Here is a 12,698-nt window from a genome sequence, read left to right as displayed (position 1 = left end):
TTGGATGGACTGAGGAGCTGTGCTGGCACTCAAAGGATCCACGAACATGGGTGTTCTCATGGATCTGGGCCGTTGTGTGTGTTATTTCACTAGTGGACTTCAATCCTGACCAGCTGGAGGGAAGAAACAGTATTTCCCTATCTATACTAATATTTTATGTGAGTTCACTTGGTCTTGTAATGTGGTGGTCCTTAAAACATAATCACAGACACATTCATATCTGTATGATCTTTATAAAATGTATAAATGCATGAGCATATGTAAATATGTTCCCATATGGATTGAATGGACCAGGAACAGCTAGACAGTGAATAAAAAATTATTATGTTTAGCAATGATTTCCCTCAAAAATATTTAATAATTATTTTCAGGATCACATTTGTGATTAATAACAACAGTTCTTGATGCAGTGGGTTGTAGGATGCATGTTCTACAGGTACTTTAGCTACTGTTTTACCTTGTAGAAATCCTGGACAACTTTGCTGACAACAATCGACTCAGCCTGTACCCGTCCCACCAGGTACTGGATGTACTTATCAAACTCTGCCTCATGCTTGATAAAGCACATGGCCACGTCATCATCAGTGTCACATTTTTGCAATCCTCGGAGGAAGATACTGTGGAGACAAGGAAAAAAGCTCATCTGAGGAGAAGTTGATGGAATGAGGATAGAACACAGCCCCGGCCACCAGACCTTCAAATCAGGTGATTTCAGGTTAACATATATTAAAAGAAATCATTGGAGGAAACAAGGGATGTTGCCATGTTGGCATTAAACTTCTCAATGCCTCTGCATCGAGCATGATGATCCAGGTATGAAACGCCTTGCAAGGAAGGTAGGGATAACTTTCAAGGGCTTAGCTCAAGTTGGGTAATTAACCCTTCCCCAAATTCTTGTTTAAGGATCAACAAGCCAACCACATGGGTGAAGACAGACACCCCCACCCTGTTTAAGAAATGATGCTGAGACATTCATGCACACAAGGATTTTTAGCAGTGTCGGTAGCTGATGACATGCATCACCTCTCACAGTTGAAGTTACTTTGTGGGAAAAACAAAAGAATAGGGGGGAGAAGAAAGAAAAAGGGAGGAAAGCGAAGGGAAATCTATTGCTGTGGCCCATCCAGAAGTTCCAGATGTGTAAGCATCCTCCCCATTGCAGAAGTTGTGTCCCCCATAATGTTTTTCCCAGAGTAACCATATAGTCTCATAGCAACATGCTCAAATTCCTTATTGGTTGCTTTTAATTACGATGCTAGCACTGATCAAGGACAGATTGACCAGGGAAAGTGCTGCAGGCTCACTCATTGTTGACCTTTGTGCATGCATTTTACTGACCACCCCGCTAAGATAAACCAAAAATTAGGGCCAGAGTGTATGAAAATGGGGAAGAACAGGTGATTCTTATACTGTTGGCATGGACTTCCCATGAGAACCATCACTTCCAGGAGAGTGAGGGCATCAAGGTGCAAAAGACCCCTAGCAATGGCAAGCCTAAGGCACGTGAGACATCATACAACACATTTTCTCCCTGCCAAGTAAAAGTGTTTCAACCTGGACCTTGGGAAATCACATTGTGAAGATCAGATCTGCAGTAAATCCTTTCCTGGAGTAGGCAGTCGTTATGCCGTGGTGTTGTACCTGGGCAGCCTGCTTGCAGCTGGGTGTTTTGAATGTATGGACACTGGCACTGTACTTTAGCTAAAGTACAGTTTTAGATGTATCTGTGTCTCTATGAAGATACCACTGAAGCTCCTGTAAGACCACCCTGCCTTTTTATAATAATTCATTGTTTCTCAATTAAATTCACTTAAATCAGTAAGAAATAAGCTGAACATTTGAAACCTTCCAGCTCTGAAGGGTATTATGGGAGCCCCAACGCTGTGCTCCGACTTAATCTATGCCATCACCCATTGTCCAAAAAGGAACATCAATTCCCTTGCACCTCAGCACTGCTAGAGCTTCACATCCTTCACAGTAATAACACTGTGGCTCTGACACCAGGTATGTGAGCCATCCCTTGGTCTCAAATGAAGGCACATGGGAATGCCCACCTGGAATGGAAGCGAGCAATGTCATCAATATTTCTGAAGATGGTGGCTTTCTGACTGGCGACAGCCCCTGGGACAGTGGGACAGATCTCAGTATACTTAATGTGATGAGACTGGAGGAACTGTAGATCTTGAATGTAATCCTCTTCTGAGATCAACAGCTCTTGAATAAGAACACTGAAAGGAAAATGAATAGGTAAGAGAAATCATGGAAAAATCATTATAATTATCTTGGACGTGCTGAGAGACTTTTAGGCTCTAAAGTAGAGATGTATGATCATAAGAGGAACTTAGACACCCTGCTCATGGAGTGACACCCACGTCTACCTCACAGACATCTGCTGTTAGGGCAGATAAAACAGAGTGTGAGGAACAAAAGGTTCTATGTAAAATAGACAGTAGGAACTTCAATGCCACTTTATGCAATCATGAAAGTGTCTCCACTAAGTAGCACTGCACTGCAAGGGGGTAACACAAGGTTCAGTGCTTTCACTCCCTCTTTAGATGTCATCCTCGGATATAGGGCACCCCAAAGTACAGAGGTACTGTGGTTTAGGATTTTGTGAAGCTGGTGAGCTTCCAGAATTACATCATAAAACTCCCTCCCTTCAAGTCATCCAATATGATTTAGATTGCCTGGAATTTTCCGAGGCTGAAATCAATGACAAAACCCAAGCAAAGAACCTGAATTACAAGCCTGGGATAACTGAGGTCTTGTTAATTCTGGGAAAGAGGAGGTGGCAGGACTCAGCAGGACAAAAACAGTGACTGACAGGAAGGACCTAGATGTCAACATACGTGTTAGTTTGAAAGGCAGAAAAAGTCAAAGGTGCAAACATCAAATGACACAAGCTCACCTTAGCTTCCTTTTATATTCATCTTCAGAAACAAACTCTCCAGGGAACTCAGGAACTTCCATTGTTCCCCACTCCGGTGACAACTAAAATAGAAGAAAAAATAAATATTATTCTTTTAGGTTAAAACTACTTTTATTAATGCACACTGAGGAATATCCCTCATGTGTTCACAGTCCCTTTCAACAGCTCCTAAACCAATGTTAATTTTATTTTTTTCTGGAGGAAGGTTAAGTCTTTCAGACTCATGCGCTCCTGTACCAAAGGAGAAATATTGTCTAGTTAAAACATGAAAAAGGACCAATCATGCTATAGACCACTTCAACAAACCCCTTCTTGCAAAAAGAGATGGCTCTAAACTACAACAGGAGCAAGTAATTTTACATGAAAAATAAACACAGTGCAATCAGTCACCTTTAATTTCTTGTCCAGATAAGCTGGAGATACCCAGCCCTGTCTAGAAGGGCTGGATTTTGTGGGTTTAGTCCTGACCAGCCATTTCAGAGGATGAGCTGAGTCAAGGACCTCCACGTATTGACCTTCCTTCAAAGTGATGGTCTCCCTGTCGGGCGCAGCGGGCACGTAGTCAGCTGTGACCATGTAGACATCAAAGATCTGCAGGCATGAAGCAACAGTTATTTTGTGCTCTGAAAACATAACGCAGTAACATTAGCAGAACATACGTGCTTATCTGTGTTTAATGTTTTATTCTCCAGCCCTTGTACGGCAGAGAGAATCACTGTTCGCTTTTTGCAAGTGGAAGACTAAGTCTCAAGGAGGTGTTTTGGGTTTACACCATGAAATAGTGGATTTTTCTTCCAAGGCAAAACAAACAGTTGTCCTGAAAATATCAAAATAGGTTAACATTTCCAAAGTTTTAATTGTTTGGTTTTAGGGTGTGTTTGAAGTGAACACCTCAAAAATTTCTAATTTGTAATTTTCACAAAATTCTATTTTTTCTCATTAAGAACTTCTCAAAAAGTTTATTCTGACCAACTCTATCCAAGACCACAGAAAATCAAGCTCTGACATTCTGAAGCTCAGCCATGAAAGCAAAAAGTGCCAACTAATTGACATGTTTTGACCATGTTGCCTTGAACAATTTCCTCAAGATCACACAGTGAGCATCAGAATTTGATTCTCTGTGCTCTGTATCACAGACCCAATATTTAACTACTAAATATACCTACTAAAGTCAAGTAGATATCTAAAGGGAATGGAGATCCTTAAACCACAGGAGACTGGTCATTCTAACTAAATTTTTCTCCTGGTGAGATATCATACCTCTCCTCTGGAATCTCCATCTTCAGATTCAGAGGAGGACTCCTGAGCAATGGATGAAGGTCTGGATCGTCCATGGCGAGGAGATGCAGAGGGAGTTTTTGATTCATCGTCACTTTCTGCACCTGGCACTCGAAGTGTGGCTAAAAAGCAGAATGACAGCAAAGTGTGAAATAAAGATCTCCAATCTGAACATAAACAAAATCTATAGTAGTTTTCAATTTCATAAAAGCAAATATTCCCTAGGAAGAGCATTTTGTAGTATTTAGTGTGATCTCCTATCGATACTCAGGATTAAATAAATAGTTGGGATGTTTTAATAAATGAGGTTTTGTGCCTACTGCATCTATTGCCACTACATTGCAAGAATATTTGCAGGAGAAGTGCTGCCTCTATTTTTTTACTACAAGATAGTCTTTACATGATACACAAACCAGGATTTTTCATTTAATTTGACAAATTTGGTTACTACACAGCTGTGCACACAGTTTTCAGTCTCAATTGATTTTAAAATCCCATTGTGATCTAAAACTTGAAGATGTTGGGAATCTTCAAAAAAGAATTGTTTTCAGGCTCAGGAGTGATCAATACTTGAGGAACTCAAAATAACTGAGGTTTTCAAAATACGCTTCAATTTTTACAACTTGCCTTCCCCTCTAAAGCTTACAGTTACTTCTGCATATTTAAATAAACATTATATGCATAAAATGGACACTGGTCCTCTTAGTTTACTGTAATAGCTTTTTTCCTAGTTCCAAACTGTAGACTAAGACATACAGTTACTAAAAATTCTTAGTTCTAAGCAGTTACAAACATTCATATACTTATGTAGGATGACTGTCTCAAAACCTGCTCCATAAATCTCACTGATACTTCAAGTCCAAAGGATAAAGATTGCATATTTTTCCACACTAGTGAAATTATGTTTGCCAGTCTTACCTTGACTTATTTTTGCAGATACCATTTCTGAGATACGAGAAGTGAGTTTCTGGAAGAACTCTTCTGAGCCAACATCAGCTAATGAAATAGGGCTTTTGGGCACACCTGCTCTACCATCTTCAAGGTCTCCTAGAAAAAAGAAAAAATTTTGAAAGTAATTGGAAAGTAATTGGAAAGTAATCTTTTTTGAGTAACAAAAAGCTTCTGTGGAAGGAATGTCTGATTTTCTTCACTTCTCCCCGTTTTTAAAATTATGCTTGCCCACATTTCATCCAAATAACACACAGAATCCCAGAATGTCAGGGATTGGAAGGGACCTGGAAAGCTCATCCAGTGCAATCCCCCCATGGAGCAGGAACACCCAGATGAGGTTACACAGGAAGGTGTCCAGGCGGGTTTGAATGTCTGAGGAGAAGGAGACTCCACAACCTCCCTGGGCAGCCTGGGCCAGGCTCTGCCACCCTCACCAGGAAGAAGTTTCTTCTCATATTTAAGTGGAACCTCCTGTGTTCCAGTTTGCACCCATTGCCCCTTGTCCTACCATTGGTTGCCACCAAGAAGAGCCTGGCTCCATCCTCCTGACACTCCCCCTTGTCCAGCTCCAGAGCCCCAGCTCCCTCAGCCTTTCCTCACACGGGAGATGCTCCACTCCCTTCAGCATCTTGGTGTCTGAGCTGGACTCTCTCCAGCAGTTCCCTGTCCTGCTGGAACTGAGGGGCCACAGCTGGACACAATATTCCAGGTGTGGTCTCCCCAGGGCAGAGCAGAGGGGCAGGAGAACCTCTCTGACCTACTGACCACCCCCTTCTAACCCACCCCAGGTACCATTGGCCTTCCTGGCAACAAGGGCCCAGTGCTGGCTCACCCTGCAACAGAGACCAATCCTGAAAAATCCCAACATTTCAGATGGTTTCACAAAAACAGGACAAAATTAGGTAGAAATCCATGAAACATGTAGACAATCTCAGGTGTAGATGTGAAGTGAGGCAGCAGAAGAGAGAAAACAGCTTTTCTTACCTTCTTTTGTTTCAGAGGGATGAAGATCTCTGAAAAAAAAAGAAAAAAAAAAAAGAAAAATTAAAGCAGAGTTAAAATTTAAAATAAAATGTGTAGTAAGGAGAGCTAAATGAGAAACAGCCCCTGACACCTTGTACGTGAAGGTTTGGAATATCTTAGTTAGGGCTGGTTTGGACTGCAGGTGCTGGTAGCTGATACTCACCAGGGCCACTATAAGAAATGAGAATTGGGTCACCTGGCTCGTATGTGCAGTGAAACACTTGGGTGTCTTAGTTTTTGAGCCAAATCCAATCTGACAATTCTCCTTATTCCTGACTTTTATTTTGAGCTGTTGGCTGAGAAGAGCCGGCTGCTCAGGGAGTCGGTTGCAGGACAAAGTCACCTCCATCTCCCTGGCGCTACTGGGACTTTATTCCCAGCTGACACTGAAATAAAAAGACACTGAAATAAAACTATTACACTTGGAGACATTATGTCAAGTGGGCTCTGTAGTATGTCAGTTTTCAGGGAAATAATCCTCAACAATTTCCAATGGTTTCATCAGGAAACTGAGGACTGGATGCCATGGTCCTGCCAAGAGACCTGCTCCTGTCTCATCAGGATGCCCATGTGTTGGGGAAGCAAGGTGACTACAGGTACTGCAGTGTTCTTGAGGTCTAAAGAGTTCTTTGCTACAATGACAGCTTTTACCAGCACCAAATTCACTCATGTCAGCAGGAAAGGGGCAGGAAACTATATTGTCAACACTGAGTAAAAATGGCTTCACAGAGGAAGACTACTCAAGCTTTTAGGCTAGACATATCCTAGAAGCTAACGTGTGTTCAGGTGGATCCTGATTTTCAGACTATATCTGCCTAGTATCCAAACCAAGAATGGTGAATTTAGGAGGTTATGCCATTGGAAAGTTATCATCTTGAGTAACAAAAGCTTCTGTGGAAAGAAGGTCTAATTTTCTTCCCTTCCCCTGCTTTTAAAACTGTGCTTGCTCACGTTTCATGCAAATAAGTCACCCTTGAACAGAGTTCTGTCCCTATAGTTATAAGCCCTGTTCTTAATCAATGCCATTTTGATCTGTTTCCTGATACTTTTTTTACAATAACAGTCATAACATACGATAAAGTTGCATTTTTAAACTAGAAGTTTGTGAACAGACCCTTTTCATCTACTTGTTTTTCTGTGAAGCATCTGTGTATTTGAATGGTGGCAAGTAATAGTCAGAGTTTGACCCTGTGAATTTTTTTTGGCATTCTGCTTAGGAGATGAAAAAGGTACAAGAGTTTTATATGACCTACCGATTTTTTTCTTTGTCCTTGTTCCTGTCTTCCTTCATAATCAAGCATAAATGGTTGACATTTATACTAGAATATTTATAGCACTTTGCATCTTAAGACCTCAGACTATTTTAGCTCTGGTGCTGAGACATGAGTATAAGATGTCCAAAGTGAACGCTGCCTAAAAGTGACTCATGGGAACTTGTGCATCGCTCCACTTCATCATCTGCATGGCCAAGCACTTACCCCAGCGTGGTCATGATGGCTTCTGACACCATCACGCGCTCTTGGGTCAGAACTTCAGCCTCTTTCACTGCAAGATCAGGGTTTATCGTTAGAGGACAAAAGGCAGAGAATATTTTGGGATGTATTTGGTGTAGGCACATTTTCTAGGCATGGTTTACAATGGAATACTGAATCTGCCCTGTTAGGAGTTCCTGGCCTGGGATACATACTCCTGCTTATATGATGCAAATAGCTTTCTCCTCTCCCTGTTCATGTAGGTGTATGATGTCCCCATTTCTCTACAATGCTCTTGGTACAGTAAAAATGTGGGATGCAAGGAAGAATAACAGAAAAATTGAGTAATTCACAGTGATGCCCCTACTCCCAGCCTGTATTTGCTTGTCCCATCTCTTACTGAAGGGTTACACCAGGAGAGGCCCTGGAAAGTTCTGCAAAAGGGGAAACAAAAAACTCTAGCTGCCTTAAGGCGATTCTGTAATGCAAAATACCTTAGCAGAGAGAAGCACTCAAAATAATCTTTTAAATGATGAGTTTTTCTAGTTACTTTACATTGCCTTTCTTCCTTTCTTGTTCCTTTGTGCTTAATTTGGTTGTTTCTTAGACTTATCTCCTGTTTATATGATGCTGGTGTTAATCCAAGCTAGGGTCAGAAATCTAAAACATTATAAAAGTAAAGAGTATGCACAAGGCAAGCAAATTCATAGCTAATCTTGGGAAATCACTTTTTTTTAGTTGTGATTTGATTGATTTCCCTATCAGTTACTCTTGTTTTTTTTTCCTTAGGCGGTGTATTGAAAGTAAAATAGAGAATGTGTGTGTATTGTAACGAAGGTTTACCATCTGCAACTTCCACGGTGGCGGTGCAGATGGACTGGCCAGCCTTGTTGGTAGCAATGCATGTGTACGTTCCACTGTACTTCTTTTTAACATCCAGCAGAATTAGGCTGTGATGCATATTTGAGCTGGCAAGTTTATATCCAGGTGTGTCTGGTTTGATCCACAGGATGTCTCCTCGAGACTCTTCTTTCATCCAAGTAATAGCTGGTGGCGGATGTCCTAAAGGAAAACCAATGCAATGAGCTTTAATTTTCATAATGGCATTGCTTATATACAATTATGAGCCATGCTGTGAATAAATGCTATTTTAACATGTTTCCTGATACTTTTTCAGCAATAATAGTCATAATACACAACAAAGGCATATAAATCTTTCTACAGCGCACTCATAAGGACATAGATCTTTTTGTAAAACTGAAACTATCAATCAACACATCTTCATAAGACTAATAAGTATCATTATCCCTGTTTTCTATATCTTGGGAAATGAAGGCAAAGATGTAAAGCTTTGCTGTAAAACACACAAAGTCTCTTATGAACTTGGGAGGAGAGTCCCAGATTCCAGATAAAGGAGATAAGGCTACAATGATTTGGACCAGAGAGAGTCCAGAATTTTTCATGAATTTATGCAATTCAAGTGTTACACAGAGAGACAACATATCTACCCACTTACCTTCAACTTTTACAGATAAAGTGATACTTGCACCTTTCTTCACCCTTTTATTAGTGAATCTTTCTAGGAACCTTGGTGGTATCAGCTGCTCACGGGAATCTGAAAATCACATTATTGATGGAACATGGTGACACCTTCTGTGTGAGTTTAGGCTACTGAAAAATTCCTGAGGGGTCTGTTATCACCTGCTGTGGCTTCTCTTACCTGTTTCTGATGGTTCTTCTTTCTCATCAGGATCTGTAACACAAAGAGAACAAACAAATTGACAAAACTACATTTCTGCCCATGAGTTGAAGAAAAAGAAGTTATTCTAGAAGATTCTCCCTTGCAGGTGATATTACACAGAAATGATAATTCCGTGAAAACCTTATGCTAAAGCACACTTATTAATAAAAATGAATACTCCTATAGCGTGGGAAGGGATCCATTTCAGTTTTCCAGTACTATTAATACACATGCTCTATTAATCACATACAATATTAATCACAACTCCTCCCTACCAAGCTGACTTAATTTCTAACTTCAGAACAACTAAGCACATAAATAAAAATATGCATGATAATCTCTAGAAAGATGTATTTCCACAGTTCTCAAAATTTTAATATTATGGCATTGTCTTACTGAAACAGCCTCAAGCATGACTTATAAGAAGCCCTCAATTTTAATAAAAATAAACCATTAATTACATTAGTCAGGAATAAAATGTATGTTTATGAGGCAACAGCCAGACCCTAGAGAAGTGGCATGTCTCATCTTTAGGACCCACAGTAAATAATTTGCAGGTGAATGAAGGTTAAAACAAGTAATCTTTTACCTATAGGCTTCACCACCTCTCTTGACTTGGCTTGGTATGCTTTCTCAAGAAAAATAGCTATATAAAATGGAAAGAGACATTTGAATAGAGAAAATCGGGCACCAAAAATAGCCCAATACCTACCTTTAACTACCAGCCTGGCTGATGAATATGCGGAACCAGCAGAGTTGATGACAAAAATTGAGTACTGGCCGGCATCTTCCTTAGTGACGTCACGAATTTCCAGTGAGTGGAATTCCCGTTTATGGGTCTTCAGGATGCGATCCGAGGACTTTAGCGGCTGTCCATTCTTGAACCAGTAGAGCCGGGGCTGTGGGTACGCTGCAAGGAGTGATTACAGACATGGAGGACAGAATGAGTCAGAAACACTGATTTGGGAGCATCTTCAACCAGGCAGATCCTTCTGAGCCAAGGAATCCCCAGCTCTGCCCAGGGCTGCTGACTCAAGGATTTATTCAATTAGAAATGGCTGCAAATACATTAAATTCTATTAATTTGTTAAAGTTCTTTTCTTTCTCTTCAGTTTCTGGCATTCCCCATATTGATTGCATGTACAAATGCCAGGTTGGGAAGGTACATTTTAGGGATGATTTGCAACGTACACAAAGACAAAAGCTGAAGCCAAAATCATTCTCGTCTTTTTATAGGCAGCAACTGGAAAAGAAACAAACGAACAAACAAACAAAACAACAGGAGAATCCCTACCTCTCCCTACCACACACAGGCAAGAGCAGGAGGATGTTTTTGCAGTTTTTAGGTTGTAGCAGCAGCCCCCTCACAGAGTAAGGCAAGTCCAAGACTGTCTCATTTATTAAAGAGAATAAAAGACACTCTTACTATCCTTTTATTTTTTTTTCTCTAATTATTCCTTATTGCTTGTTCATAACTAACGTGCTCAGATAATTACAAGGCTCAGTTTTCAGAAGCATATGCCTGTAATTATGCCTGTGGACACAGGCAGAGAATAAGACACTTAATCCACCCGAGTCTGCTGCAAAAGTCAATGTTGATCAGCATTAACACATTATTCTAGCTGGTTTGTGCAAACATGGTGCCAGATGTACAGACTGGGGGCACAGGTACAAAAGACCACGTCGGAAAACCTTGTCCAGCACTTCATCCCGACAGCAAATCTGGAATAACTGACCGTGCTGTGGTCTCCTCTCACCTTTCACCTTCAGGTGAAATTTAGCCAGTGATGCTCCAGGTGCGACATGAATATCATGAAGCTCATCAAAGATCTGGGGCAATTGCTCCTCCTCAGTGGCAGATTCCTCCTGTTCTCGGCTGAGAAGTAATTAGAATTAGAAAGAAGAAAGTCAGTGAGACGGAAAAGAGCTAGGAATTAGAATCACCTATTCTAGTTTAATTCAGTCTATGGATTTTGTCATCATGATAACATAAAGCAACATATGATGTTTAAAGTAACAGAGTAATACCACAAAGAAATAACCATGCTAGCCTGAAGGCAGCCAGAGCAATTTTGGACACGATAAATGTCCAGCTGTTACTGCATCTCAGCTGGTCTGGTTGTTCCTTTATAACATTAACCTGGCCATCCAAAAATAGCAAAACGAGGCTTGATATAAATATAAATATACATATTGATCTTATCAAGTCAGAAGTTAGAAAGAGCTAGAGTTCAATATTTTACCTTGAAATATATTCTTTGGCACTGTAGTAAGAGGATGTCTCTGTTGCATCTGCTGCTGTCTCATAGTCGGTGCTGGTCACTGATAAATGGAAAAAGGAGTGTTGTCTATGATCTGAGCTTTGAAACTATTCTTCTTACTGTAATCATAGTTTCACTACTCATTTGAGTGATTGGCAGTTCATTTCTCACTGCTACTCCCACATAACCCTGGATTATGTAAAACACCTCTGCTTATGTGTAAAACTTCACTTTGAGCCTTGCCTTGGTGTTGACAAAACTCAACTGAACCCAAGAAGTTTGCAAGTGAAACATTTTGTGGGCAATGCATTTTTTTAATGTAAATGGTGTTTTTCTTGAAAGAATATTTATCCACCTCTCAGCAGAACCCCTTCCCTTTGGCTTTTCTGCAGTGATTTTGAGACTCACAGTCCACTCGAAGCTCAGCCTTGGTTGAAGCAACTCCCATGTTGTTTTCAGCAAGGCAACGGTAAACGCCCATGTCAGTGGGGACCACAGCTGTGATGATCAGCTGGTGGCATCCTTCCTGGTCCTCGTTGATCATGTAATGATCATTTTCTTCAAGAGCTTTCCCATCCTTGAACCAGCGAACCGTGGGGAGTGGTTTGCCAACGACGATGCAATCAAAGCTGACTGGGTACCCATCTTGTACCTCTTGGTTTTGAAGCTCAGTGATGAACATGGGGGCTAAATTCAGGGTAGTTTGGAGAGAAGAAAGGAGAAAGATGGTTGTGTTAAACGAAGTATTTTACGAGCACTGCTTCTCAATACTTGAAGACTTCTGGCTTCTAGGTTTTTTGTTGCAGAGTGATATCTTTTCTCTAGGACAACAATCAAGAAGAAACTCCATGACAAACAGAATCACAGAATCCCAGAATGTCAGGGGTTGGAAGGGACCTGGAAAGCTCATGCAGTGCAATCCCCCCATGGAGCAGGAACACCCAGATGAGGTTACACAGGAAGGTGTCCAGGCGGGTTGGAATGTCTGCAGAGAAGGAGACTCCACACCCCCCATGGGCAGCCTGGGCTAGGTTCTGGCACCC

At 41.0% G+C, this 12,698-nt stretch overlaps 1 protein-coding gene across 22 annotated transcripts in view; it reads right to left on the bottom strand.

The window, feature by feature from the left end:
* Nucleotides 1-12,698, bottom strand: part of OBSCN (obscurin, cytoskeletal calmodulin and titin-interacting RhoGEF) — a 201,708-nt gene that overhangs the window by 58,384 nt on the left and 130,626 nt on the right. For all 22 annotated transcript variants that reach the window (XM_065050238.1, XM_065050239.1, XM_065050230.1 and 19 more), the window contains 15 exons: nucleotides 12,064-12,342; nucleotides 11,638-11,716; nucleotides 11,152-11,270; nucleotides 10,107-10,304; nucleotides 9,374-9,406; nucleotides 9,170-9,268; nucleotides 8,497-8,715; nucleotides 7,660-7,726; nucleotides 6,143-6,171; nucleotides 5,126-5,254; nucleotides 4,190-4,329; nucleotides 3,320-3,520; nucleotides 2,909-2,991; nucleotides 2,055-2,228; nucleotides 458-617 (listed from right to left, as the gene is read on the bottom strand). In XM_065050238.1, coding sequence (XP_064906310.1) covers nucleotides 458-617; nucleotides 2,055-2,228; nucleotides 2,909-2,991; nucleotides 3,320-3,520; nucleotides 4,190-4,329; nucleotides 5,126-5,254; nucleotides 6,143-6,171; nucleotides 7,660-7,726; nucleotides 8,497-8,715; nucleotides 9,170-9,268; nucleotides 9,374-9,406; nucleotides 10,107-10,304; nucleotides 11,152-11,270; nucleotides 11,638-11,716; nucleotides 12,064-12,342 — 2,009 coding nt within the window. The remainder of the gene's footprint in view (nucleotides 1-457; nucleotides 618-2,054; nucleotides 2,229-2,908; nucleotides 2,992-3,319; nucleotides 3,521-4,189; nucleotides 4,330-5,125; nucleotides 5,255-6,142; nucleotides 6,172-7,659; nucleotides 7,727-8,496; nucleotides 8,716-9,169; nucleotides 9,269-9,373; nucleotides 9,407-10,106; nucleotides 10,305-11,151; nucleotides 11,271-11,637; nucleotides 11,717-12,063; nucleotides 12,343-12,698) is intronic.

Source organism: Columba livia, chromosome 2, assembly GCF_036013475.1.
Source record: "Columba livia isolate bColLiv1 breed racing homer chromosome 2, bColLiv1.pat.W.v2, whole genome shotgun sequence".
NCBI lineage: Eukaryota > Metazoa > Chordata > Aves > Columbiformes > Columbidae > Columba > Columba livia.
This window is presented reverse-complemented; position numbering and strand designations above follow the sequence as displayed.